The following is a 26,871-nucleotide window of genomic DNA, read 5'->3' on the forward strand; positions in this document are numbered from 1 at the left end:
ATGTTCAGTTTGTTTATTAATAGCATCAACTAATTCACAGCAAATACACACAATACATGGTACGCAATAATTCTTTAAAATAAAACAACTTATACATAAATCTAAATAAATATATCTAAAAATATATATGTATCACAAAACACTAAACTCTATAAACTATATACAGAGTGTCTTGAATTTAAGTGGTTAAACATCAGGAGTGCGAAAATCAATAAAATAAAAAAAAAGTCCTTTAGAGATATGCTCATTTTTGCTTCATTTTAGAAAAAATTACAAAAAGGCAAATTATATCATTATATCATTTAAGGCATAGAGCATGTGTATAATTTATTTTTTATTGTTTTTCTGAACTCGAAATAACTCGTCTATAGAACAATTTACGATCTTTAAAATCGATCTCTTGCATTTTTTGACTAATTTTTTGTTCGACAATATAATAATCTGAATGCTCGCATAAGCGACATTTTTTATGAATTTCTGCAACTTACAAGCGTTAAAAAGATTCCTATAATAATTTACAAAAAAAATTTCAAATTTTTTTCAAAACATGTTTCTCATGTTTTTAATAGAATATGTTAACAAATTAAAAAAAAAATAAAATGATGTTTCAAAGGCCTGGTTTGACGTGGAATGTCTCATAGATTATAAGTATACTAATAAAGTCATTTTAAGGAGAAAATATTAAAAATAAAAACTTAAATATTATAAATATTAACTTATATTTTCAATGATATAAATTAGTACAAATTCAGTTGTGTTAATTTTTGCTCTTCTGTTATCTTTTTTAATCCTGCTTAAATATTAAATATTAAAATAGCAGCGCCACTGTTTTCTTGGAAATGACACATAATATAGAATTATTTTTGGCAGTACAAAATAATACAAATTCAATCTTATCGATTTCCGATATTTATTTTTCTTTTATTTTGTATTAATATAATTAATATAATTAATATAATTAATATTAATATAATATAATTAAGTCAGCTCCGCCACATTTTTTTCAAAATGGCACACGGTACAAAATGAGTATTAAAAATTTCATAAGATTTGATTCTATTTATAGTGGTCTTGTTAACTTTATAGAGTTAAGAAATTGACAATCACAGTCGATTATTCTTCTTATGTTCAACCATGACTGGTCAATTTCTTACGGCTTAAGATTTAAAGCTTAAGTAACGATTTATTGTACATACAATGTGTGATACACTCACAATAATACCATCCAAAGTTAGAGAGCGTATCATGCTTGATGGCGATATTTACTCCGGCCAGTAAGAGATAATTTTGGTTGCGCCTGTCCATAGGCCGCACGTACACACGGAAAAAAATGAATACAGATAACGTAGCTCATTGTTACATTGGTACTGAAAAAAAAGGCTGTTGATCAATTAAAATCTATATTACGGGCTGTCACTAACATAAGTGATTAATTCATGTATATTTTTATTGATAGGGCCTTGATTATTGAAATTTAATTTAATCTATGCCTTTATATCAATAAAAATATACATGAATTATGTTAGTAAATCACTTATGTTTGTGACAGCCCGTAATATAGAGTTTAATTGAATCAACAGCATTTTTTCTCAGTGTAGATACACTTATAAATTCCTTTCGATGGATCGATTCACATGATGGATTGATAAATATTCATGAAAATTGTATTTTCATAGCTTTATCTTCCAATTAAACTAAAATATTATAACTTTTTTTTTCATAATATTCGTTACATGTGCCATATTCTTCATTGCGGTTTTTATTAACAATCGCCTTTCCCGGTGACTTAAATTTCTTGGAAATATAACAACATTAAAACAGTATAGTCAAAGTGTTAATTTCACTTTTATGAATAAATTACATAAACATGTAGTGTGCATAATTATTTTATTAAAACATTCTTATTGTTTGTCTTTTGAATTTTCCATGTCAAAAGGAGAATTTTTTAATATAATAAATAAGCAAGCAAATATATAGTTTATTTTATTTTTAAAAGTCAGAGACCTTATAAATTGGTATATTCAAGAGTAACATAAATATGTAAATTTCGACTTTAGATTTGCAATCATCGATCCCATAAAAATCTTTATATATCTAAAGATTCAACAAAATATTTTTTAAAAATACGCAACAAAGGAAAATCTTGAATTTTTTTAATGTTATGTATATATACATTCATCTCTTGCTTTTTTCAAATAGCGCACTGAAAGAAAAGATTAATTGCTGCAGCCAATTAAAAATCTTATGCCATATTTTACTATCTAAATTGTTGCAGCAATCAATCTTTTCAGTGCGGCTAATTCATTTGTGTCATCATGTCCAAATACAATATCCAGTCCACGCATTTTATAAAAAATTCTATAATGTAGATTCTGATAATAATTTTTCGTTTCATAATAATCACAAATTAATACATTTGCTCAACTTTTTGAATAAGCATGCTTCAGTACATGTGCAATTAATATATCTAATCTTCTTCCTTTATTTTCTGCACGCAACATTAATTTCTTTACTTGTTACATTTTATCTTTCTCGCTTATTGATTTAATTCATCACTATCAAGAATATTTGCTAGAATATTTGCTAGAATAATTGTAAGATGTGATATCTATTCAAAAAATACTTTTTTAATATTCTTTTCACGTTCCAAGTCAATTATATCAGAATAAAATTCTGCATATATGCTTTTTCATCATCAATTATTGGAAAGGAAAAAATTAAGATATTTAGGATTCGTTCGGAGAAGTGCTATTAAAGTTATTTACATTATTTTATCTTTAGCTTTCATTTATAAAACAAAGATAAAATGACACAGATAGCGCTTATAGCGTTTATAGCTATCCCCTTAAGCAATCTTAACATGTCATCTTAATCTAAAAAGTTGATTACAGCACTGATAACGATTTCTGCGAGCATAGCGTGATCACTTATCACATTTCATGGACAAGTAAGCAACCTCGTGGTCACATCGCAAAGTATTCTGTCGTGTTTAAAAAAGCGAATTAGTCGTTCATATTCTATATTTTTAATGAGAAAAAAATTATAATAAATTCTGTGATTTCTCTAGCATAATAATGCTTGCACTACTATAAAATGCTAATACTATATAATGCTAATTAACACTGTTTCAACTGTTACATACCAGGACTGGAAAAAATCCAATTTTTTAAATCTAGTCCAGTAGAGTTTTAAAAAACAAAATTTGATTATTTGATATTTTTTTTTATTTGATATTTTTCACTTAATATTTACTTTACGTTATATTTATTATTAATTACTAAAAAATAAATAAAAAAAAAAAGTAAATTGCTAAGTAAATTTTTCTTTTTTTTTGTATTACGTTTTTTTAGTATTACCAATCGTGATTATCCTGTAGTTGTAAAAAATGGTATGTCTTAAATAATTGAATAAAGCTGACATCTCATTTGATGGAAACTCATTAATTAAATATTGAGAGTTATGAGTTTATTATCAATAGTTCGATAACGCTACATAGGCTAAACAAATAGTTCCGGTCATTAAAGTCGAGAAATTTAAAGTGTAAAATGAAACGCCAGATTCATGCAACGCTCACTTTGTCTAACGAAGGTCATACTATAGGATTTTAAAAGATACATAATTTTAAAATGATTAACTGAATGATTGCTAATTTAATTTTTAAACAATTTTTTTCCATAAAAAGTGATAAAACTGAAGATAAACTCAGAACTCTCAATATTTAATGAGTTTCCACCAAGTGAGGCCAGCTGCACACACACCTTAAATAATTTTTACTATAGTTAATTAATCATTATTGTAAATAAAATCTTTTTTTTACTAAAAACGACCATATAAACTGAGCAAAATATGTCAAGATTAGATGACAATCAATTTTATAATCTCTTTAAATCGATATGGTTTTAGAATATGTTTGCAAATATATTTTTTATATAAGTAGTTATATATGTCTTTTATTTCTCGTATAAAAAATTTGTTACAAAAACAAATTACGTATTTTATGATTAAAATAACTTGCAATACTGCAATTATTGTTATTTCCCGAAATATCGAACTAACATTGAAATAAAAACTATTTGTATGTTTTATCATAAAAAATATATTACTACCCAATGTATGACAATCAATCCCGAATATGTACGGGGCTAATTGTCATATTAGGTATTTTCAATACCTAAGGGAGAGAAATATTGTAGGTATACTGCAACATACATAGTTTCGAAGTCTTATTTCAAATTCACTTTTTTCTAACAATTATTCAAAAACCATGACTGATAACCGGTCTCCTCTACATTATATATTTTAATAATAGACCATGAACAACATTATGTGAATAAACAAATATATAGAATTAAACAATTTATATAAATTTAAAAGCACGATATAAATATTTTATGATCGGTAAAATAATATAAGATAATATGCAAAATACTAAATATAGTAATATTAATATTAGGTATTTTATCAATCAAAACATTTAAGTTAAATTTATCTTTAATTTTATCTTTAATTTTATGTCTAAATAATTTCATAATTTCAAAATTAATCTTTACAGCATAAATAAGAAAAAAATGTCGAATTCAAGATCCCGAAGTAATTTAATCTATAATCAACTCGTCATAATGTAATATTTTATTAATTAGCATAAGAAATATTCTTTTGTCTGACATGTAAGAGATAAAATAAAATTACGGATTGATGAATTATATGCTATAAGCAATCTTATCAGCTGAATTAATGTAAATTAATTTCGATAAAAATCATCATAAAAACTTCAATAAAACTGTGATTAATTTAATTAACAATTAATTTATCAAGCTTATATTATCTTGTTACAAAATAAAATTATTAATTTTTCAATTGTTTAACGTGTAAAGAAAAAGATTAGATTAGAGTTATTATCGAATTTAATTGATCGTATTCAATTACGGTCATTTTTGTGCTTAGGCTCTAAGCCTATTCTAATAAAGTCGCAAGCCGTAAGAAATTAACCAATCATAGTTATTTTTTTCATATTTAACTGTGATTGGCCAGTTTCTTGTAGAACAAGTATTATGCTTCGTCTACAATATCTGGAGTAAGTGAGAGTAAGAAATTGATCACAATCGATTATTCTTCTCACATTCGATTGTGATTGGTCAATTTCTTACTCTTAGGGCCACTTCAACCAACTCCGATTAACTTTAATCGATTGGAGTTGACAAATCGCATCTTTCAAACCAAATGACAAATACGATTGGTCAATTCCTAATTGTCAATCAAAGTTAATCGGAGTTAGTCAAAGTGGTTTCCCATGTATTTTAGACGACACATCGAAAATTGTTGTGTCATTATATGTCATTGCGCAATTTTTGTACAAAATAATTGCATAACGGCACATAACGATACCGACAACTATCGATAGACGTATATAAAGACTGTAATCCAAAATTTACTGCCAATATTGAAAATTTATAACTTATGTTATGTGTATAGATTTTCAATACTGGCATTAAATTTTGGAACACAGTCAGAATAGCGCCTCTGCACAAATTAAAGCTGTTACAAGTCGATATAAAGATGTATTTAATACAGAAACAAATTAAATCCTCAATTGTGCTGTTACAATACAACCCTGAATTGTGCTGTTAGATAATAAATATATTTTATAATTTGAAATATTTATACTTTATTTTTACGCTTAAATCAGTATACAATGATAATATGCTTTAATATGCATCCAAGCAATTAAATTTCTTTTTTACTCCATTGATTGAATTAAATCACCGAATAAACTATCAAAATTTTTATTGTACTTTTTGAAGCAAACTGTATACTTCAAAGTCACTTAATGAAGTGTATCTCGCGAAGAAAAGGAAGTGGAGTAATTGAAATTCAACATTGATAACGGTCCATGTCACTGATTGTGAGTGACTGAAGAAAAGGGTGACGTGACACGACTGGACGCGATTGGACACCGTGTGATACGGCGAACGTGAGATCGAAGTAACCGATGGGATCATATAACGTGCGAGTATCATTACATCGTTTACTTACGTATACGTGGCCGTTACTTGGTAGAGTGTAACCGTTGATTTTGCCGGTATCCATAACGCCGGGCGAGGAGGTTAAGCCATTCCGCAGTTTCTTCCCTTCGAGATTCGACGACGCTGTTTCGCCGCATGTACCAACACGCAATCTCATGGTGGTCGTTGTCGCCATCCTCATCGGCTCGATCATCCACACCAGATTGCTAAGCGACTTAAGAGATTCCAGCAACTGGATAATGATGATTTCGCGCTACAGACTCGAGTCACTCGAGCCGAGAGCCACTGAACCAATAGCACGATAGGATTATAGGACTAGATACGACGTCGAATGTCGGAGCAAGTCGGAGCAAATACTTGTCGCTATCACTCACTACTCCAACTCCACGTTACGCTACATTTCATTCCTCCACTGACGGTACTGACCACCACTGTCGACCACTGACCACCACCCTTTCAGTTGACTCCAGCCAGTCCTGCCAGTTCAGCCGCAGCAATGCCACGCATGTGCGTCTGCGTATGCTAGAAATCTAAAAGATTAAAGGCCCGTTTACATAGGGTGCTATTGCAATATCCCTAGACCCATTTTCGTACATTCTAATTATCCGTTATCGGATATGTTTTACTGCTAATGCTGATATTCACTGCTAATGCTGAAAATCTATAGCGCAACGTAACGTATACTATATAGCTTCGGCACTGGTAGTGAATAAACGCATCGACACAACACATCTGCTATACTCAGGCTGTGGTCAAAGTCTCGCTACAAATACTTTGAAGTATTTGATGGACCAATTAGAAGAAAGAATTTTATAAACTGACCAGTTAAAAAACGCTAAAAAGCATTTGCAGCATCGCGTTGACCATTCTTTTGTATATTCCTGTGTACATTTGTGTTAAGGCACTAATTGCACCAACATTACTTTGATTTTAAGTGAGACTTAAAATTCTCTCTGTCTCTGTCTCTTTTTTATTTTAAAACGAGACAGAGAGAGTTTTAAGTTTCGCTTAAAGTCAAAGTAACGTTAGTGCAACCGGACCTAAGATGTGTTAAGCGATTAAAAAGCAGAAATCATACAATCATAAAGTCATCTATTGAAGTCGTAGCTCTAACAAATGAGAATGGATTAAAATGGATTGAAATTTTTTTCTATTCGAATGCGTATTTTAAATAGGGAATACTTTTTTTTTAGATTTAATTAATTTTTTAGATTCAATTGGATCCAATTGAATTGAAAAACTACATTTCCTATTCAAAATTTTGAATTGAACAATATTCACAATTTATATGTTGTGTACAGAAAAAGTTAATATTATTTTTAGATTGAAAGGCATAGAGATATGCTCTATGCAATTCCGATAAATGAATAAAAATGCATTCAGAATTGAAAAACATTCATTTTAATATTCGTGAATCAATATTTCTGAAAATCTGAATCCATTTTAATTCATTTCAATCCATTCTCGTTTGCTAATGTGGTCGTAAGATCTTAAGTCATAGAAAATTGATCAATCACAGTCGAATATGAGAAGAATAATCTGTAATTGGTTAATATTTTATCAATTAAGACTCTACAACTGCTATGACTTAATATAAATTAAGGGTTGATTTCAAAATGCAAGCTTCAGATTGGCTGTTGCAACAAATTTATGATCGGCTTGCAACTAATGTAGAATTTACACACATGCGGCTTTACACACATTCTACAATAAGCCATTAGTAATAAATCAAAAGTTAAAAATTGACCAATCATAGTCAATTATTCTTCTTACATTTGACTGTGATTGGTCAATTTTTAGCTTCTGACTTTTGATCTATTACTAATGATTTATTGTAGACATTATTTTATATTGTAGACCCCGCATTATTTCTACTATAAATAATATTAAGGTTTCACGACGATAAAATTGATTGTCCGTTATTGTCTACAGCCGATTCTACATTAGTTGCAAACCGATCGCAAGTTTGTTGCGACGCCAATATTAAGCGTTGATTTTCAAATGCAAGCTTCAGATTGGCTGTCGCGCAATAAAATTGCGATCGGCTTGCAACTAATGTAGAATCGACTTAATGGACTGAAATCGAAAATGGTGGACTGCATGGAAAATAGAATCAAAAAATCGTGAACATTATCGACAGAATCATTGACATCAAGAAATATCTAGTAAATTTACTCACTTTTGTAATTTTCACTTTGTTTCAAGATATCAGAATTGATCTTTAGGTATCATTAGCTACGTTCAATGTCCATCTTGTGAATATAGAGGCATTTCAAAACAAGGTAACAGCTAAATCTTGGGCACTCTTTTTGGTTGTACTGTCCGTGTGATTGTGTATGGGTACTTTTCAATTATTTAATACATCTTGACACAAATTAATTTACATATTTTCAATATTAATAAATAATTTAACCCTTTTAATTACATATCTTAATTCTTTATCACGATAACCTCATAACTTTAAAAGAATTAATTTATTTAGCATTGAAAATATATGAAAACCGATTTGTAATTGCTTAATTGCACCAATTACTGTAATCGTTGACAACAGATCAGTAGCCCTTGGGCTGAGTATGAATGTGTAAGGTGCACTATATTCAAGTGTCCCGAAGAGATATAAATCCGGTCGTGCGACCTCCTGCATGCATATATTTTGGATAACGCTAGTAGTACTGAAACTTTGAAATTTCATAACTTGGGAAGATCTCAACTAAAAAGGGTTTGTAATATAACCAATGTTTCGAGAACATTTTGATGTCAGCTATAAGAATATGCAATAAAACATTTAAATTCCCACTTAAAACCAGGATTGCCAAGTCGAAAAGAATAATTTCCTTAGAATTTGTAGTAAAATTTCCCGAGAAAAATTCTTGAAAACAAAATATGAGAAGTTCCTGAGAAATTCTTGAAAAAGTAGAAAATTTTATAAAAATTTAGGAAAAGAAATCACAACATTCCTGAGAAAAAAATTTTCAAAAATTATTTTTTTATTTTATGTTTAATAAATAATGGCACAAATTGGAGTGTAAACAAATTATTTTGTTTTAATAAGAAAAAGTACTTCACAAATACACAAATATAACGTTATATAATGTTGCGAGTTATATAACTAAAAACAAATTAAAATTTAAGATTGGAAACAAGACCATTTATGTTAAATACATTACTTTAAATATACTTTAAATATACTTTTAAATATAAAGCGCCACTATGGTTTGAATTAAGATGTTGAACTATTATATACATTCATATAAATGAATTAATTTCAGAAATGATAATTTAATCAGTTTTTTAAGATTAATTTAGGAAATTTGGGGAGATTATTAATATTTCAGATTACGTTGAAAGTTCCGACAACCATCGGCAATTATCATTTCTGAAATTAATTCATTTATATGAATATATGTAATAGTTCAACATCTTAACATTCAGATCAGCGTTTCATATTTAAAGTAATGAAATTAAAATGTATCAAAATATTTTTAGACGTAAAAATTTTTAGAAAGAAATTTTTAGAAAGAAATATACTCTTAGCAAGCTTAACAAAGTAATATCACATCAAATTTGAGATCACATTTACTTAATAGAAATAGGAACTTTTAATTATATGTTAACTTATTATCATCATGTATGTATGTACACTAATTCAGTCATAGAAAACAGATCAGGACCCCTATTCTTGAGCACATTCGAATAATTTTCGCATATGAAAATAATATTTCTCGATTGTAATTAACCAATTGTTGTAACGGAATTGCTATTTTCATATTTGTTCAAGAATAGGGCCTTTGTAATATGCCGGGCGATTGCGATATCTATAAGTAATCTATCGAAACTCGTTAGAGAAATTCGTTCTCTACGACGTACAATGTAGTTGCAAAATATGTAGTTTTATATCTTTCACAACAATTGTGTTGTAACTTTCTTTCATATTTAAAAAATTATAAAATTTCCTGATGTTTTTCCTTAAATATTGGAAAAGTTTAAAAATTTCAGTAAATTTCGATTTCACTAAAATTCTGTTTTCCTATCACTTCATTAAATTTCATTGAATCTCAGGAAATTTCCCGAGACTTGGCAATCCCGCTTTCATTCAAGTCTACTCTGATGTATCTTTCATGACGTCTTTCAAGGTCAATTGCATGTCCATGTAATACGTTACTTGATCCCCAACAACTTTTGTCTTTTTTTAAAATAATCATTTCTCTCATTTTTAAATGAGGTGGTTTAAAATACCTGATACATAGATAATAATATTCTCTATTAATCACTTATAATTAATTTCTGAAGTTTACTTTTATAGATTTCTAAGCTAACTTAATTTTATACAATGCAAAATTTGAAAATTGTGAAATATTATAGCATTATACAAATATGCATATTTATTTATGTTGCATTTAAAAATGTATATTAAAAAATTATATATTTCATAATGTATTATCCAAATATTCTAAATATTTATATTGATAATTGCAAATTTATATCCATTGCGAATAATCATTCCTTAATTATCCCTGGACTCCTCGGACCTCATTAATTAGCCACGAAAATTTTCTTAGGACCTCTAATAATTTAATGGCATCTCGTCGATGCTTGCGATCACCTTCAAAATCTCGGTGCACAATGGAAGTTAAGTTAAATCACTCGTAACAACATCTATCTGGCTTCTATACTTCTTGAAAAGAAACATATACGAATAACTAGGTAAATACTACAGTATACGTAACGTGTATTATAATATTTCCCTAGTTCGTATCTGTTTCTTGTCAAGAATGGAGTCCCTGTTGTTCAGCCGGCGAAACGAATCAAAACGGTAAAAATCAAACGCAACGGTTGCTGCTCAGTTCGACTGGTTCGGCATACTGAATATGGTAGGGATGGATAGCATCCGCGCGATTGGTTCGCGCTGTTCACTGTCAGAACAACGGGAGAGGGCAACCCCTTCGCGAAGGAAGTGCATCTCATGACGACCAAATCTACTCGTCTACATCGATTGTATCAAACACAACCTGTTTCAAGCACAATCTAGCCTGAATACTAACGTTTCGACGTTATTGTTTCGCATTTAACACAGTTTGTGGTCGAATTTTTTCCAGTTTCTGCCCTACTAAAGATTTTGCTTGCCTCATCACGCTTCTCGCCGTCCTTAATTCTGTCAGCTGGTCAATGACAGCGCATATGACAAGTAAGTAGATATAGTTGGTATTAGTGGTATTCGCATGTATTTCGTGAAGTGACAAAAAGAGGGTGTAGCGAGGTAGAGGCAGTGGTGACTAATCAGTGACTAAAGGCAGTGGTGAGTCAGGACGGCAAGGACATCGGATGTGCCCCACTGAGGAATTGCAACGGCACCAACAAGAGCAGCGGCAGGTGGGAGTAGCGCCGCTCCTCGTATCTGACTTTTATGAGAGTAGGGAGCGTCGCGCAATATTCCGCGCAACCGACATCGTGTGGGGATCGAAGCTCTAACGGCTACTGGCCAATTCGTGTAGATCCAGTGAGTCATCGTCAAGCACACAAATCGTTCTTATCTCGTTAAACCCGAAGATGGACCCACGGATTCAGGATGATCTCAACGACGTCCTTCTTAAGAGGGATCACGATTCCGTCGACGATTTCGAACATCTTGGCCACGACGGCTCTCCAGACGATCGTTCGGAGCAGCAGCAGCAGCAGCAGCAGCAACAACAGCATCTGCCATCGCAGCCAATTGACGCGCCACGTGTCGATGATCTGCTACACATCGGTGATTCTTTTCATCCACTGGACTCGGCATTACCTAGCGCGCTTCTTGACGCCGAAGCGAAACCCGTACCGGCGACACCGCCGCCTTCCGCGGACTTCGATAAATGCGCGGCCATGGCGCAGTCGTCGGATCCGTTTCAGCAGCCGCTGGACCCGGTCGATCCCAAGCTAGCCAGCATGACATTCGTCGAGACCGAGCGGATCTATCATCATCAACTTGATGATGATGATGATGATGACGACGACGACGATGACAACAATGATGACAACGAACAGGAAGAGATACTTCTCCAACCGCCGTTGTTATCGACCTCGACCGCGACTACGACCATTCAACCTGATAGCGACCTTTTACTGTCATCGTCGATGAAACCTGTCGACAGTAAGGTTCAACCGATCGAGGAACGCGAGGATACACTGTTTACCAGAAAGCAATATGAGCGTGATGTCACTCCATTGAGCACCAATACCGACGATTTTATGCAAAACATCAAGTCGTCGATGCTACCGGCACCGGAAAAATCACCATTGATAGATTTCCTTGGAGATGACAGCGAGTTATTGAAGGAGAACAAAGTTAAGAATATTACGGATGATGACTCATGGAATGTGATGGAGAAAATAGACCTGAAGCGAGAACAGGCGAAGGTATTCGATCCGCCAACGAAACCGTTGCCTCCATTACCTAGAGAGGCACAGCTCCTGGAAAAGGCACATCAGGACGTGTACGAAACATCGAGTGATTTCTTAATCGCGGAGACTACAAAGCCGTCACCGACGCTGCCGCAGCAGACAACCGATTCGAAGCAGGAGAGTATCAAACGACGCGAAATACTAAAACCCAAAGAAACCGATTATGTCTCTACTCGCCCAATCAGCAAGAAGCAAGAAATTGAAATCGCGCCAAAGGAAATTTTCCGAGATATGGGATTAGGTGAGTGTGACAGAATTTTTCCTTTCCATTTTATTTTAGCAACAAACTTACCTACGCAAGACTAAGATGATCACTGGCTGAGAATCATTTAACCATCAATTCTATCTCTATATTCTTTGCAAAATTAAACTTGAAATACTTGAATTTCACCATAACAGATTGACAAACATTTTCTCATCCAATGATGATTTCATGACATGATATTAAGATGTTATTTATATATATAAGATGTCATATAATTGATGCGCTAATTCCTATTTATAACTATAATCTTATTTTAATTGGATTGTATTTTAATTGGATTGTATATGTCAAGTCTTTTTCAGTTATTTAATTCTAATTAAACAAATTAAACCGTGAAAGTCTAAAAAAATGATATCAAAAAATTTAATAGAAAACAACAGTTGCATATTGACATAATATTATATATGATAATATAATTACTTGTGAATTAAGTTAATAATCTTCACTGTAAGGAGGAAAAAACAACTATGGGTAATTTGAAAAACTTGAAAATTTTACAAAATTGGAAGAAATGATGGCATAAATATGTCAAAGAATTCCATATGGTTTGTGAATATCGTACTTGATATTCATAAACCAAATGTCTTGACGAGAATATGTTAATTAATTTAGTGTTGATGCACGAACTCGACCATGCTTGGAAGTACTTCCGCTTGGTTACAACGTCTGCCATCTACGTCATATTCGCTTATAGATATCTTTCGTATGTTGTGTACACGATTAAAATAGCTATTACCTGCGTTTTTTTTTCTACATAATGCTACGCTCTAATTAACAACTAAGAAACAATCCATTTCATGAAGGGTGTCGACGCGCGGAAAATTGATGTCGATAACTGCAAGTTTCAGTTAGTTATGAAATTTATAATAACTGCAAATCGATATCGGCAAAAATAACAATTGTGTGAACGACTTTCGTAGGAAATCGGAATTTCGAAATTGGGTTATTTGCATTCATTCCTTTTAAATGATAATAACTATTTAATTCTTTTTAAGACCAGAAACTATTGATTATTTTATGTCTATAATAATCAATTGAAACTTATGTTATAAAATTATAATATTACTAAATTTGTTTTTTTTTTTTTTTGTAACTGTTATGGTCTATCTAGACAAACATGCATAACCGCATAAATGTATACCTAAGAAAATTATTTAATTTTTATTATAAAGATGCACATAAATGTGATTAGATTATTTTTTTATACATACGTTTATGCGATTGTGCAAGTTTATTTGGATATATCTGTAAGGGTGGAAGCACATTTTTGCGTAACGCATAAAGTAATGGAAATACATAAAGTAATGGATCAATCAAAGTTCTTCATTTCCTTCTTTTTCACGAAATAAAGAACTAATTGATTCATTTTCTTATGCTTTATGTATTATGCAAAGGATTGCAAAAGTCTATGCTCCAATCTTAAGTTATCACACACAAAATTGAGGTCACTGGATTAATGAGCATCTGGTATAAATATACCATATTGATTTACATAAGATATTCATTAGTTCACTAGCTTTAAATAGTGTTTATACTGGCCATAAAATGTTAACTTATGCCATAATCAATAAATTCAATATAATAATTAACGCAAATTTAATCCATATCTAGACAAATTTGCATGTATGTATAGCCGCATAAACATATGCATAAAGATAAATATCCAATTTCGCATTTTATGTGCGATCATTTGTTAATCTTAACAAGTAATAATATTTTTTTTTATTTTAATGTATTTTTCTTTACTCAAATACCATATAAGTAAATAAAAGAAGGGCTAATAGGAGTCAGCGCGACTAAACTGTGCAAATTATTACGAAAAAATTAATACTCAGTAGTTAGTATGATGTCTTCTTTTTATTTTAACAGTTTAAGTCTTTGGAATCCTCCTCAGCAATGTAGATACAATTCGAATCGAAAGTTCACATATCCATGAAGATCAAGTCACTTATAAATTGTCAAAGATGAATTTAAATAAAGAAGACTTCATAAACTATTGAGTATTAATTTTTTCATATATATGTCAATAATTTGCGCCGTTTAGCGCTGACTCTCATTAGCTCTTTTATTTATTTGTATATTATTTAAAAATTTGAGAATCCGTTTGTAATTATTATTGTTTTACTCAAATAATAATTCGTTAAATAAAATAAAACGTTTTTCTAAACAAGATAAATATTTATTAAAGATAAATATTTCTATATAATGTATTTGAATATTGAAAAAATGTTTTTAAAAAAAAATGAAAAAAATAAGATTAAGTTTACCAAATTACTAAATAAATTTAATATCTTTTTTAATATTTTAATATTTTTTACAGATAAATTTAATATTTTTAAAAATATTTTTTAAACATTTAATTTTTTTTTTGTTGACAACAACGTTACACATAAATTTTATTAATTACAGTTGCTTTTATAATTTTATAATTTTCGAAAATGTCAATGAAATTCGAACATAAAATTTTGGTAAACTCTAACGTTGAGCTATATAAGTCGGATATACATAGCTCGCAAGCATTTATCCTTGTTTAACATTTGATATACAACAAGAACAAGATCATTCTATAAGTTTGCGAGTAATTGCACGTTTCTTTATCAATTCGATATTTATTATCAATTCAATAATTATTCAACTAAGCCCTCGCAAAATGCAGAAACGCTTACCGTGCCATACAATAAACAAGTATCCAAAATCAAAGTTCGCAATTTAACTGATGTGAACCTGCCGCTGAACTTTATCAAAAATAAAAAATTAATATCGCAGGCCGTTTGTACTTGTTTGTACTTGTTTGTCATTATTTCGTTTGTACCTCAAACAATTAAACAAAAAGTGATAAATAAAAAATGGCCAGCACACAACTTTAAGATTTTTTTAATTTCATTTATGCCATTCGAAAGAGAATCGTTTGTATCCATTGTACCTCTCCTACTTTCGTTTGTACCTCGAAGGGAAATACAACGCGTTTCAGTTTTTGCACGACCTTTATGTAGCGAACTTAGCTAATTTTCAAGATATCGAAATAGGATCAACAGTCCAGTCCACCACCAGTAAAAGGGTTCGGAGGTACAAACGGGTACAAATGATTCTCTTTCGAATGCCGTTGGTCCTATTTCGATATCTTTAAAAATGACCGACTTCCCCTCTTCACGCATTTATGAAATTTTGAAATCACTGTATCTCCGAATCCTTCGAGGTACAATCGAAAGTAGCAGAGGTACAAACGGGTACAAATGATTCTCTTTCGAATACCGTTGGTCTCATTTCGATATCTTTAAAAATGACCGACTTCCCCTCTTGGTACATTTTTGAAATTTTGAAATCGCTGTATCTTCGAACTCTTTGAGGTACAAATGAAAGTAGGAGAGGTACAAACAGGTACAAACGATTCTCTTTCGAATGCCGTTGGTCCCATTTCGATATCTTGAAAATTGGCTAAGTTCGCTATATAGGGATTGCGCAAAAACTGAAACGCGCTATATCTCCGATTCCTTTGAGGTACAAACGAAAGTAGAAGAGGTACAAACGGGTACAAACGATTCTCTTTCGAATATCGACATAAATGAAATTAAAAAATCTTAAAGTTGTGCGCTGGCCATTTTTTATTTTTCATTTTTTGTTTAATTGTTTGAGGTACAAATAATGAGGTACAATAATGATCAGTACAAACAAGTACAAATGAAGTACAAACAGTCTGCGATATTAATTTTTATTTTTGATAAAGTTGAACGCCAGGTTCACATCGGTCGCAATTTAAATGAATTGCGTAAAAATCTATATTAATTACATAATCTCGCAAAGAAATTAACATAAGCGAGTTTATCTGTTTTTATCTGTTGGAGCCTCATTGTATGTTTGTATATTTATAATTTACATAATATACTGCAAGATTTAAATAAATATTATCATTGCTTGTGTTAAAAAAAAATTATTTTTTTAAATCCATTAAAATTTTTTTTAAAATTAAAATATTTTTTCAGTGTATAATTTTTAAATAAACAAATACAGTGTATAATTTTGAATAATGTAGTTTACAAACTATTAGAAAAGAAAAAGATTATATATATTATTCTTAGTAACTAGTACTTTATGTAACATGTAACTATTTATTTATAAACACATACAGAAAATTAACAGAATATTTAATATGAATAAATAATCAAATTCATTTAAGTTAAATATTTATTTGTGAAGTTATTTTTTCATAGAAAATTAATTCTTTGTAAATATTTGTGTATAAACGATTGCATTTTCTAACCTTTTTTTAATTCCTTTTTTCTTCTGACCTGTTTTCGTTTGACTCTTGAACACGATTAATATAAAATAATTTCACTAAAAATGAAAGAAAACATGTATCCACGAAATCATATGATAGAAAAAACGTATCCGACGCAAACCGTAGTCGAGTAAAGACTAGACATAGCTCGATGACTTTACTGTTATTATACTTCAGAAACATATTTTTATCCCACCATGATATGAGAAACATTTTTTCTCAACCCCACCATGTGTCCCTTTTTATCTTCAATATAGTCATAATTATCTTTCGACGCATGACTTCTTTAAATTATTTTTTGTAATCTCTTGCCGAGATACTCTTTCGTCAAAGTTACGTTTTTATTTTTAAAAAAATTCTCGTGAACTTTTTAAATATAAATTTTAAATATTATTTAATTTTATATGAATTTTTTTAAATCGCATACATACCTGCGTATGTGTAGTTATGTTTTCATTGTGCAATCAAAATTAATAAGCAATTTATTTTTTGTCTATTAGTAATTCAAAGAAACATTTATTTGTAGCTTATAGCTGAAAGATTAAATGCAAGCAAATAACAGATATATGTAGTCTCATCGCAAAGAAACGATCATAATTCGTCGCATTACATATGACGTACTATGTTGCTTTAATCGAGTGTCAAGATCATGACCGTCATGAAATTGAGTTTTTTTTATTCATCAATGACAATAAGCCGAACATATAGTTGACATTGAATATGTATTGTGATTATAGATAGCTTCAAACATAACTTGTGTATCAATATCTGATGTTACAATATCTGATTGTCTATTCCATAACATGTGTATTTTTTGTCATATTTAAAATTCAAAATTGAATAAATCGATATTAAATGCGTTAGTAGAATTTATTACAGCAGAAATTTTATTTATTACAACAGAAATATTTAAATCAAATCATGGACAGAATCATAAAAAGTGATAAAATGTAAATAGGCTATGCGCATTGAATAAAAACACTTCATCCCTTTTATCACGTTTTATAATTATTTACTATCAGGGGGGGGGTAAGGATAACTTTTGTTACTTTTATATTAGGTGTACAACTTTGCTTCCGCCGTTTTTTTCCGAAATTCGAGACTTTATTGTAAAAAACTGTTATACATTTATGATTCAAAGTATTGTCCATCGCTGGCCACTATTTTCTCCCATCTTTCGGGTAGCGTACGAATCCCGCGTCGAAAAAACTGGTCATCTTTTGAGGCTATCCACGAATCGATCCAATTTTTTACTTCTTCATAAGACCGGAAGTGCTGGTCAGCCAGGCCGTGTGCCATTGATCGAAACAAGTGATAGTCAGAGGGAGCAACGTCTGGAGAATACGGCGGGGAGAATACGGTGGGGTAGGACTTCCCATTTCAACGTTTGCAAGTATGTCTTGACCACTTTCGCAACATGGAGTCGAGCATGCTGCAAAATCACTTTATCGTGTCTCTCGTTGTATTGCGGTCGTTTGTCTTTTAATGCTCGGCTCAAACGCATCAATTGCGTTCGATACCGATCGCCTGTGATTGTTTCAGTCGGTTTTAACAGTTCATAATACACTACGCCGAGCTGGTCCCACCAAATACAGAGCATGACCTTAGACGTCAAAATCACCGTTCTTGAAGCGTTGAAACCACTCACGACACGTTCTAATAGCGACCTCACCATAAATATTTGAGAGCATTCGATGAGCCTCAGCCGCAGATTTCTTCATAGAGCAAAAAATTAAAATCTTCCGCAAATGACGAGAATTTGGCTCGTAAATTGACATTTTCAATTGAGAATAACTTTATGATGCAGACACAAATCGACTAATGTTTCTATGGGGTTATGTTGACAGATGCCCAAGTTTATTGTATGACGTCTATGATCTATTTATTTCGACCACCACTTACCGCTAAAGCTACAGGAAAACGGCGGAAGCAAATTTGTACACCTAATAATTGTTTTAAAGTGATCTCATCATTTTGTTTCACTCAAATTGTCTTTATTTATAAATACGGCAAAAATTAACGTGTCACTTTTCTCGCTTCTGATGTTACGATTCAATATGGCAATAATTAGCTCAGGAGCTCATTAAATTTATAATTTGAGGAGAACAGAATTTTGTATCAAGTATATGAAGCATTTTTAGGTAAATCTTAATACCATTCTAATGCGACACATGTTTTTGCGTTGTAGTTTTAATCATACATTTATGTCTCTTTATCAATCTTTAATATCAGACCTGATGTATTATGTAATTATACTGTGTGATATTTTGAACTGCTAACGCTACTATTTGACCAGAAATCATCGGACTAATTAATATGTTTTTTGCATCCGACAAAATAGCCGAAATGAAATTTTACTTGATTGTAATTATTGATTCGTATTATACTTTCAATATGTGTTTTATTATATCGTGATTACTTTATTGTTACATTTGGTTTATTGTTTTTTATCTTTTTCACACTCTAGGATGGTAAAGGATCGTTAGTAAATGCAATCTGTGTCTTAAATAAATATCATAGATATTGTTTAACTGTTCAATTTAATTTCCTAGTCGGTTTACGCTGATGAACATTGGGAAATGGTTTCATGAGAGAATGTTATTACGGTAATTGCCATGATTAATTGGAGTGTGAAGAATGTCTATTAGGAGTCAATTAGAGGTTGTATAATTCTACGTTGAAGATCCGAATTGGAGCCGAAATGTTCGCATTATAAGGTATCTTAATATATATGTGAAAGAATAAAATCACAGGAAAACTTCCTCTATATCAAACTACGCTCTACCAACTGGATTTGACTCTTAGAGCCTTTTATCTAAATTATATTCATACTAAATATAACAATATGTTGTATTGAATTATTAGTAAAATCTTAATGAATTGTGTAATGAAATCTTATTAATGAACTTTAATGAAATTTTCATGAAATTTTAATAAGTTGTAATAAAATCGTAATACTTTACATTAAAGTATGATGTAAAGTATGATGTAACACAACGTATCCTGCGAAATAGCTATAATAAATGTTTTTTTTCTTTCGCCGATTTTGTTAAAACTGCGGTTCATGTTCAAACTCTTATTAGAGAACCATTAGCTCTAGACGCTATTTTGGATTAATAAGAATGGAAAAAAACAGATTTAAATTTCTTAAATTTTTTTTCAGTATAAAGTCGTCTGGTTTGGACTGCGTTATTGTTTATACTTTATTTTATATGTGGAAAAGGATTTTTAAATCTAAAGGCAAGAAAAATAGTGTCTTACAATAATCGCATTCAGTCGATAAAAAACAGATGATTTTCTCCTTAAAGTGATTTAATTAAGGGAGTATTCTTATTTGGAAGGTTAAAAAATTACATTGAATATTAAGAAAAAATAAATTATTATATAAATGATTCCATTCATTTTGTAGTAATCCTGAAATATTATAAAAAAGTCGAAGAAATTATTAAATTGCAAGAGTTACATTATTACTGGACTATGAAATTTTATTTACAATTATTCTATTTTATTATATAAAAAAATTAAATTTGTAAGTGAAAAATCAATATTTTTTTGTCACAAAATGAAACATTGTCATTTTGAATAATTTTCGATTTTTTTCCATGTATTTTAGTTTCAATAATAGTGTGTAATTTACAATATATTAATCTCTTTAGTGCCGCTCTTTCGTACCTTTTTTTATATGTTATATATGGATACGAAAAAATATTTTTAAATATACTTTTAAATATATTAAATATATTTCCTACATAATAAAAAAGTCTAAAGAAGTTTCATATTAATAAATTAACTCATTTCTTTAAAAAAAATTCCTAAAGATCATGTAATGAGTAGTTGATTTTTCGATTACGATCGATGTGTCACGCAGTTCCTCATTAGTTATTGTAATTGTAAGTATGAGCTAGGTTTCGAGTAATATAGGCAATATGGCGATGAGTCTGGAGGGCGAGGGTGGGGATGGGGTGGGAAGAGGAAGGTTCGGCGGAGAGAGGGCTCGAAAGACCTCCGGAGTCCGGGTGGGTCGATAACAGGCCTCAGTCCTCATCTCACTGTGCATGAGCTACGTGTTCTCCACAGTCTTCTTCTCTTTTGAAACACCGGTAGTCGTGTGAATTGACAAGTCGGAAACTTATTCTCGCGTGAATTTATTCTCATTTCTAAGAATCATAAACAAGGTCACGTCCTCGTCATCATCTTCATTATCATTTTCGTCTTCGTTGTCGTCGTTGAAGTGCGTCATTCAGTACGCGCGCGCACGACAAGATACGCCATTATTTCTACGAACGTTCGCCAGGCGCGCTGATACGCAGGAGAGTACATTTCGTACTGGTGGACGGTAGCGATCGACAAATACAAACAGTGAGGGAAGTGCGCGTCGCGCAAGGACGTTGGTCAAGTGTGCGTAAGAATGGCGGATTTGGATGCAGCGACGTATCCCGCGATTACTAAGAACGTTGACGAAGGCAATGAGGTTTGCAAGCGATCCGGCGCCGACGCCAACTCCGCATCGATAACCAACGGCAATCCGTGTTTCTGGAACATTCTGAACCCCCGTAAGATTCTTTTTCAATACTCTACCTTGTATCCCTCCGAAAAGATGATTCTTTTTTTCCTTCTCTTCTTTCCCAAGTAGAACATAGAAGTCATAATAATATTATGAGCACATTATCATCATTTCATTCGTCAACTTACACGTTAATTTTTAAGTATCAAATGATGTCATGATGATGTTTCTGTGATATTTTGTCTAAATTATGACTCCGTGTTCTATCTGGGTTACTCCTCTTCGGAGTACTCGATAAATTCGGAGCTCCACCTGTTAAATAAGTAACTCGTAGGAACTATATGTACGTATCCTTTTCTTATTATATTCTATCTATTCCCGAGCGATTTGAGATAAACATGGCAAACTTTTTCAGTAGCTTTTGCGGTGACTTCTCATCTAGAAGCAAACGAAATTGGATAGTAGGTAATTTTAATCCTTTAGCGCTTTCATGTCGGTGACCCGAGTTTCGCCCTGCGCAGATGCTACTTGTCCGATATCGAAGAATCTTCAATCGAAACTAGGTTATCGATCGGTCGACTATCTGCAAATAACATTTATGCAAACATCTCTATCGTATTCACGTTTATATTGTCTATCTGCTCATTTTAGATTGAACCCATGAAGTTCGTACCGTACATGGAGTATCCGTAAGAAAATTTTTACAAGCCTGTTCTTCAATAAGGTCGCAAACTAAAAAATTAACCAATCATAATCGATTATTTTTTTCATATTTTACTGTGATTGGCCAGTTTCTTACGACTTACGACTTGTAGAATAGGCTTATAAGCATTTTCTTACGAGTACTCCATGTACGATAAAAACGAATGGGTTCAATCTAAAGTTCTTTCGAAGATCAATAGAAAACATTTTATCAATATAACGTTGATAAAACATCGATCTTTTCAAGCATTAATAAAATGTCAGTCTTTTTCGAAGATCAATAGAAAATGTAGTCGATATCAAATCAAACGGTTTGAAAAATCAATTGATATCGATTTGATTTCGATTTATGAATCAAAGCGGATAGATTCAATATAAAACACGCTTTAGAGACGATGCTGATCGTTGTTTTAAATAAAAAAGCAATTGTGAACATTTTATTTTGAATAGCAAGGAGGAACAGTTAATTTTATTTCTTTTATTAGTTGAATATTTGTCAGTTAAAAGGCTCAGATCACTTTTAGTTTTCTTACCTTTACCTTCAACTTTTATCTTTTTTCTAGACATTCTCTCTTATCACCGATTAGAATTTGGTAGAAGTAACTTTTGTTATCCCTAAAGAATACACTGTCTAAATATTTTAATCAGAACTTGAATTGTAATGATTTAAAATAGGAAAATGCATTATCTGGAGCTTAGATTATCATTGACTTAATTGAATCTTTTCTTCCGAAATAAATGTTGTTATATTTTAATAAATTATAAGTCATAAATATTTGTAAGACTTTTAAATATAACGTGTTGCATTTACACTACTATGACACCATTACTAGTTCGAACAAATATCAGAAGTTTTATATTGTATAAAAAATTTTCTATTTATAAAATATCGAGACTACTTTACATTATGATTCATATTATTATTATTATTATTATATTATTATTATTATTATTATTATTATTATTATTATTATTACACAGTTATTATTTGTTAATGTTTTTAACTTTGGTAATGTTTTTATTAAATAACGATATGCTAATGAAATACTAATATAATTCACTGTAATTTTATAATCCACCTTTGTCCGACGAGTGGGTGACATTCTGATTTCGCAATACGCTAGCGGTACGCGTGATTATGATTTCTTGCAATTTGAAATAATTATTATCGTGACCTTGCATTACATAACGCCACAAGATCCAATCGTGACGACGTGGCGTACAATCGACTTTCGAACTTTATGCCAAAGTCATCCCATCAGCTTTAGACTATAATAGTGACAACTGATTATTAAGAATAAATTACATAACTAAATTATCGTTACTTTTATTGGATTAACATGACGAGAAGATGATAATAATTTTATTCAGTTAGTCTTTCTATTCTTGTATCCTATCTTTGTACCTTCGCAAAGAAAATATTTATTAATAACTTGATATATTCTTTAAAGAAATATTATAACTTTTTTGCAAAGAATCTTATCTTCTTTATATTATCAAACTTAACTCTCTTGTTTTGTATTTTAATACTTTTTCTAATTAATATAATTATTTTATTAAGACAAGATTTTTTATAAAAAATTATTTGTACATAATCGTGAGCGTTTAATAATTTAAGGAAAAATTAACAAGAAAATAAAAAATATTTTTGCAAATAGCGATAAGTACTGCACTGAAATGCTAGATAACGCACTGTTAGCAAGGTTAATGATACGTAAATACTGTGCATATCCATAATGTATGTAATACATTTAAAATAGATATAATATATTACAAAGATGACTTTACTAGTGGTGTCTACAAATTTATATTGTAAAGCTTAGCTTTGTCGATTTTTTTATCATTCGTGGAAAAGATTCATTTGATTCCAAAGTCAAAAATAAAAATACTTATAACTTATAACGTGTTGCGGTTTCAAGGCAAGGCAGGAGTCATATTGCGCAGTGCACGATCGATTGCCGAAGCTTGTTTCTCTGGGATTTGTGCGCGTGCTTATAATTTACTGGTGTGTAGTTTCGAGATTATTTCCCACGCGATATATAAAGTCTTGGACATATATGACATTGAAGGAAATCATGTTGACATTTCATTATCGAACACTATACATCTTATGCATTTTCATCTAACACGATTCGTTATCTGCCACTTACCATATTAATATTCGATGTAATAATAGAACACTCTTCTAATGCTCCTGTTGATTAAGGTTTAGTACTGCAAAATAACTTGATTAACGAACTTTTTTTTATATGATATCATATCACATTTATGGAAAAAAGAAAATAGTGTTGTAACTGCATGTGGTAACTAAATGACAGATGTAAAATATGGATAGCTAAAATATAGGTATCATAACTAATGTTTTAGCTGTGATATTATATTATAACAGCAATAGCAAATCATTTCGCTGTAGTTTATTAATTTATAATTACGGCAGCAAATTATATATTATATATTATAACAAACCAAATTAGTTGCCGCAGAGAAAATCTTTTTTTCTGTGTTGCTTTACAGGCTATGATAATATATTCGGCGATACTTTTAAATATATTTTTCGAACATTTTCTATACTGTAAAATTTACTGTAAATTTATTATTATTTATAGATGACATGAATAACAAAAGAAATTTTTTAAAGAACTCATATTTAAATCACGTGTTTTTAAGCTGCTTTTAATAATTAATATTAATCTTACTCTAATATAATTATCTCTCTAATATGAAAGAAAAACGTATATATAAACGATGAAAGGATATTGATCTTTTTCTATGTTGTGTACTTACTTCGTTCGTCTTTTGTCTGGAGTAAAATAACGAGAATGGTTTCAAGTAAAGAATTGTGATGACTCGTTAAATGAGTAACTCGTAGTAGCTCATGTCCAATATTAGCAAATCTATAGACTTTTGATATAATGCAATAAGTTTTCATGAATGGCAATAGATTATTAAAAAAACACATTTTTTATTATTAAACGAAATATTTAAAAAGCGTAATATTTGACAAATTAATAAAATTTACTCTTTTTCAAACTACTCTACAGTTTTTTGATAGCCTTTAGAGCTAGGCAATTATTTTACTATAGGGTAACAATCTCTTATCCGTATCGATTTATTATATAATTATTAATAGAAGTGTAACCTGAAAAATAAGAAGAACATGACACAATAAGAAGAACAATGCATCTGAGATAAATTATGATCTTTTACGTTTCTTACTTCTTTGATTCTCTATTTCGCGCAATGAATTTTGTTTTTTTTTTTTTTTTTTGCGATGAACGAATGAACTTTTTTCACAGAGAAATTAATAATTAATTTATACAAGTAATAATTTGTGATAATGAGTAATAATTGTGACACTCTTGAATATTAGAAATGCTAGAATGTGAAGAAAGAAATACAATTTTCGTTGCATTGACATTACGTTGAATACATTTCTACAATTAGTATCATTTTCTTTCTATGATTATATTCTGAGAGCGATAACAGAATTGATTTATAATGTTCAAGTGCATGTAAATGATTTTTGTCGTACATATTTTTCACTGCATCAAAATCTCTTCCAAACTTTAGACGCCTATTTCTTTTTTTTAAGATTATATTAATTGAGTATAAAATTCCATAAAAATTTAGTTTTTTGATCAAATGAAGTAAAAAAAAATAATACTATTATTGATAAAAATATCTTCTGTAAACGTTGATTAATAAATAAATACTTTCTTAAAGGGAATAAAATAAAATAAATCAGAAATAAAGATTCTAAATGATCAATTATTCTTCAGTGCTTAAATAATTAAATTGTATGAATTTATGTACTATAACATATCCAATCCTGCAAACTGAACGCCGAATTTAATTTTTAGTCTTAAAACATAGTCCTAACAAAACTAGAATAGTAATATCACAAATTAAATTGATACGTTATTACGGTCTTGAAAAATATTGTATTTAATATTGTAAAATAAAATAATTGTAAATGGTTTAAAATTTATTTGATTAAGAAGACTTTATATATTATAAAAAATTCCAATTACTTAAGATTTTGCAACTAAACACCTCAATTATTGAAATTTAATCTGTAGTAATTTGCATTTTATACGTTAGAAGAGCTGTCCAATTTGAGCTTCGGAGCCAAAACGCAAAAAAAAAATTCAATGATAGTAAGATTTCATGAAGCTGTCGCATGAAACGTGTCTGACGACTATCTTATCAAAGTTTTACAGTTCATGAAATCTTACCCGTATTTTTTACAGTCTCCGAAATCTTATTCGTATTGATTTTTTTGCGTCAAAGATTTTGTTTTAACTCCAGAGCTTAAATTAGACAGGCGTTAAAGTGAAATACGACACTAATATTCTATGTGTATTATTTACAGACGCATGGTTTAACCCTGAAAGACTGAATCCAAAAGGTAAGAAAACAGAAGTATTTTTTTTCCATTTGTAGGATAATAATGTACAATCGATTGATTAGTTATAAATGTTTACTTTCAACACGTATTATAGTTTACATTTAAAATATTCAATAATCTAAAATTGACTTCAAGAGCGATAATATCGAAATTATGTTAAATGATCTTTAAGAATTTTTTTTTATAAGGTGTGTGTGTGTGTGTGTGTGTGTGTGTGTGTGTGTGTGTGTGTGTGTGTGTGTGTGTGTGTGTGTG

General features: G+C 30.5%; 2 protein-coding genes across 2 annotated transcripts in view; one reads left to right on the forward strand and one right to left on the reverse strand.

Moving 5' to 3' along the window:
* Positions 1 to 6,383, reverse strand: part of LOC108689200 (serine palmitoyltransferase 2) — a 12,640-nt gene extending 6,257 nt beyond the window's left edge. The window contains exon 1 of the mRNA XM_018195866.1: positions 6,034 to 6,383. Coding sequence (XP_018051355.1) covers positions 6,034 to 6,216 — 183 coding nt within the window. The 5' untranslated portion in view covers positions 6,217 to 6,383. The remainder of the gene's footprint in view (positions 1 to 6,033) is intronic.
* A 5,101-nt stretch (positions 6,384 to 11,484) lies between these two features.
* The window catches only part of LOC108689143 (glycogen phosphorylase), a 48,450-nt gene continuing 33,063 nt past the window's right edge, over positions 11,485 to 26,871 (forward strand). Inside the window, exons 1-2 of the mRNA XM_018195782.1 lie at positions 11,485 to 12,702; positions 26,581 to 26,616. Coding sequence (XP_018051271.1) covers positions 11,571 to 12,702; positions 26,581 to 26,616 — 1,168 coding nt within the window. The 5' untranslated portion in view covers positions 11,485 to 11,570. The remainder of the gene's footprint in view (positions 12,703 to 26,580; positions 26,617 to 26,871) is intronic.

Source organism: Atta colombica, unplaced genomic scaffold (assembly GCF_001594045.1).
Source record: "Atta colombica isolate Treedump-2 unplaced genomic scaffold, Acol1.0 scaffold261, whole genome shotgun sequence".
Taxonomy (NCBI): Eukaryota; Metazoa; Arthropoda; class Insecta; order Hymenoptera; family Formicidae; genus Atta; species Atta colombica.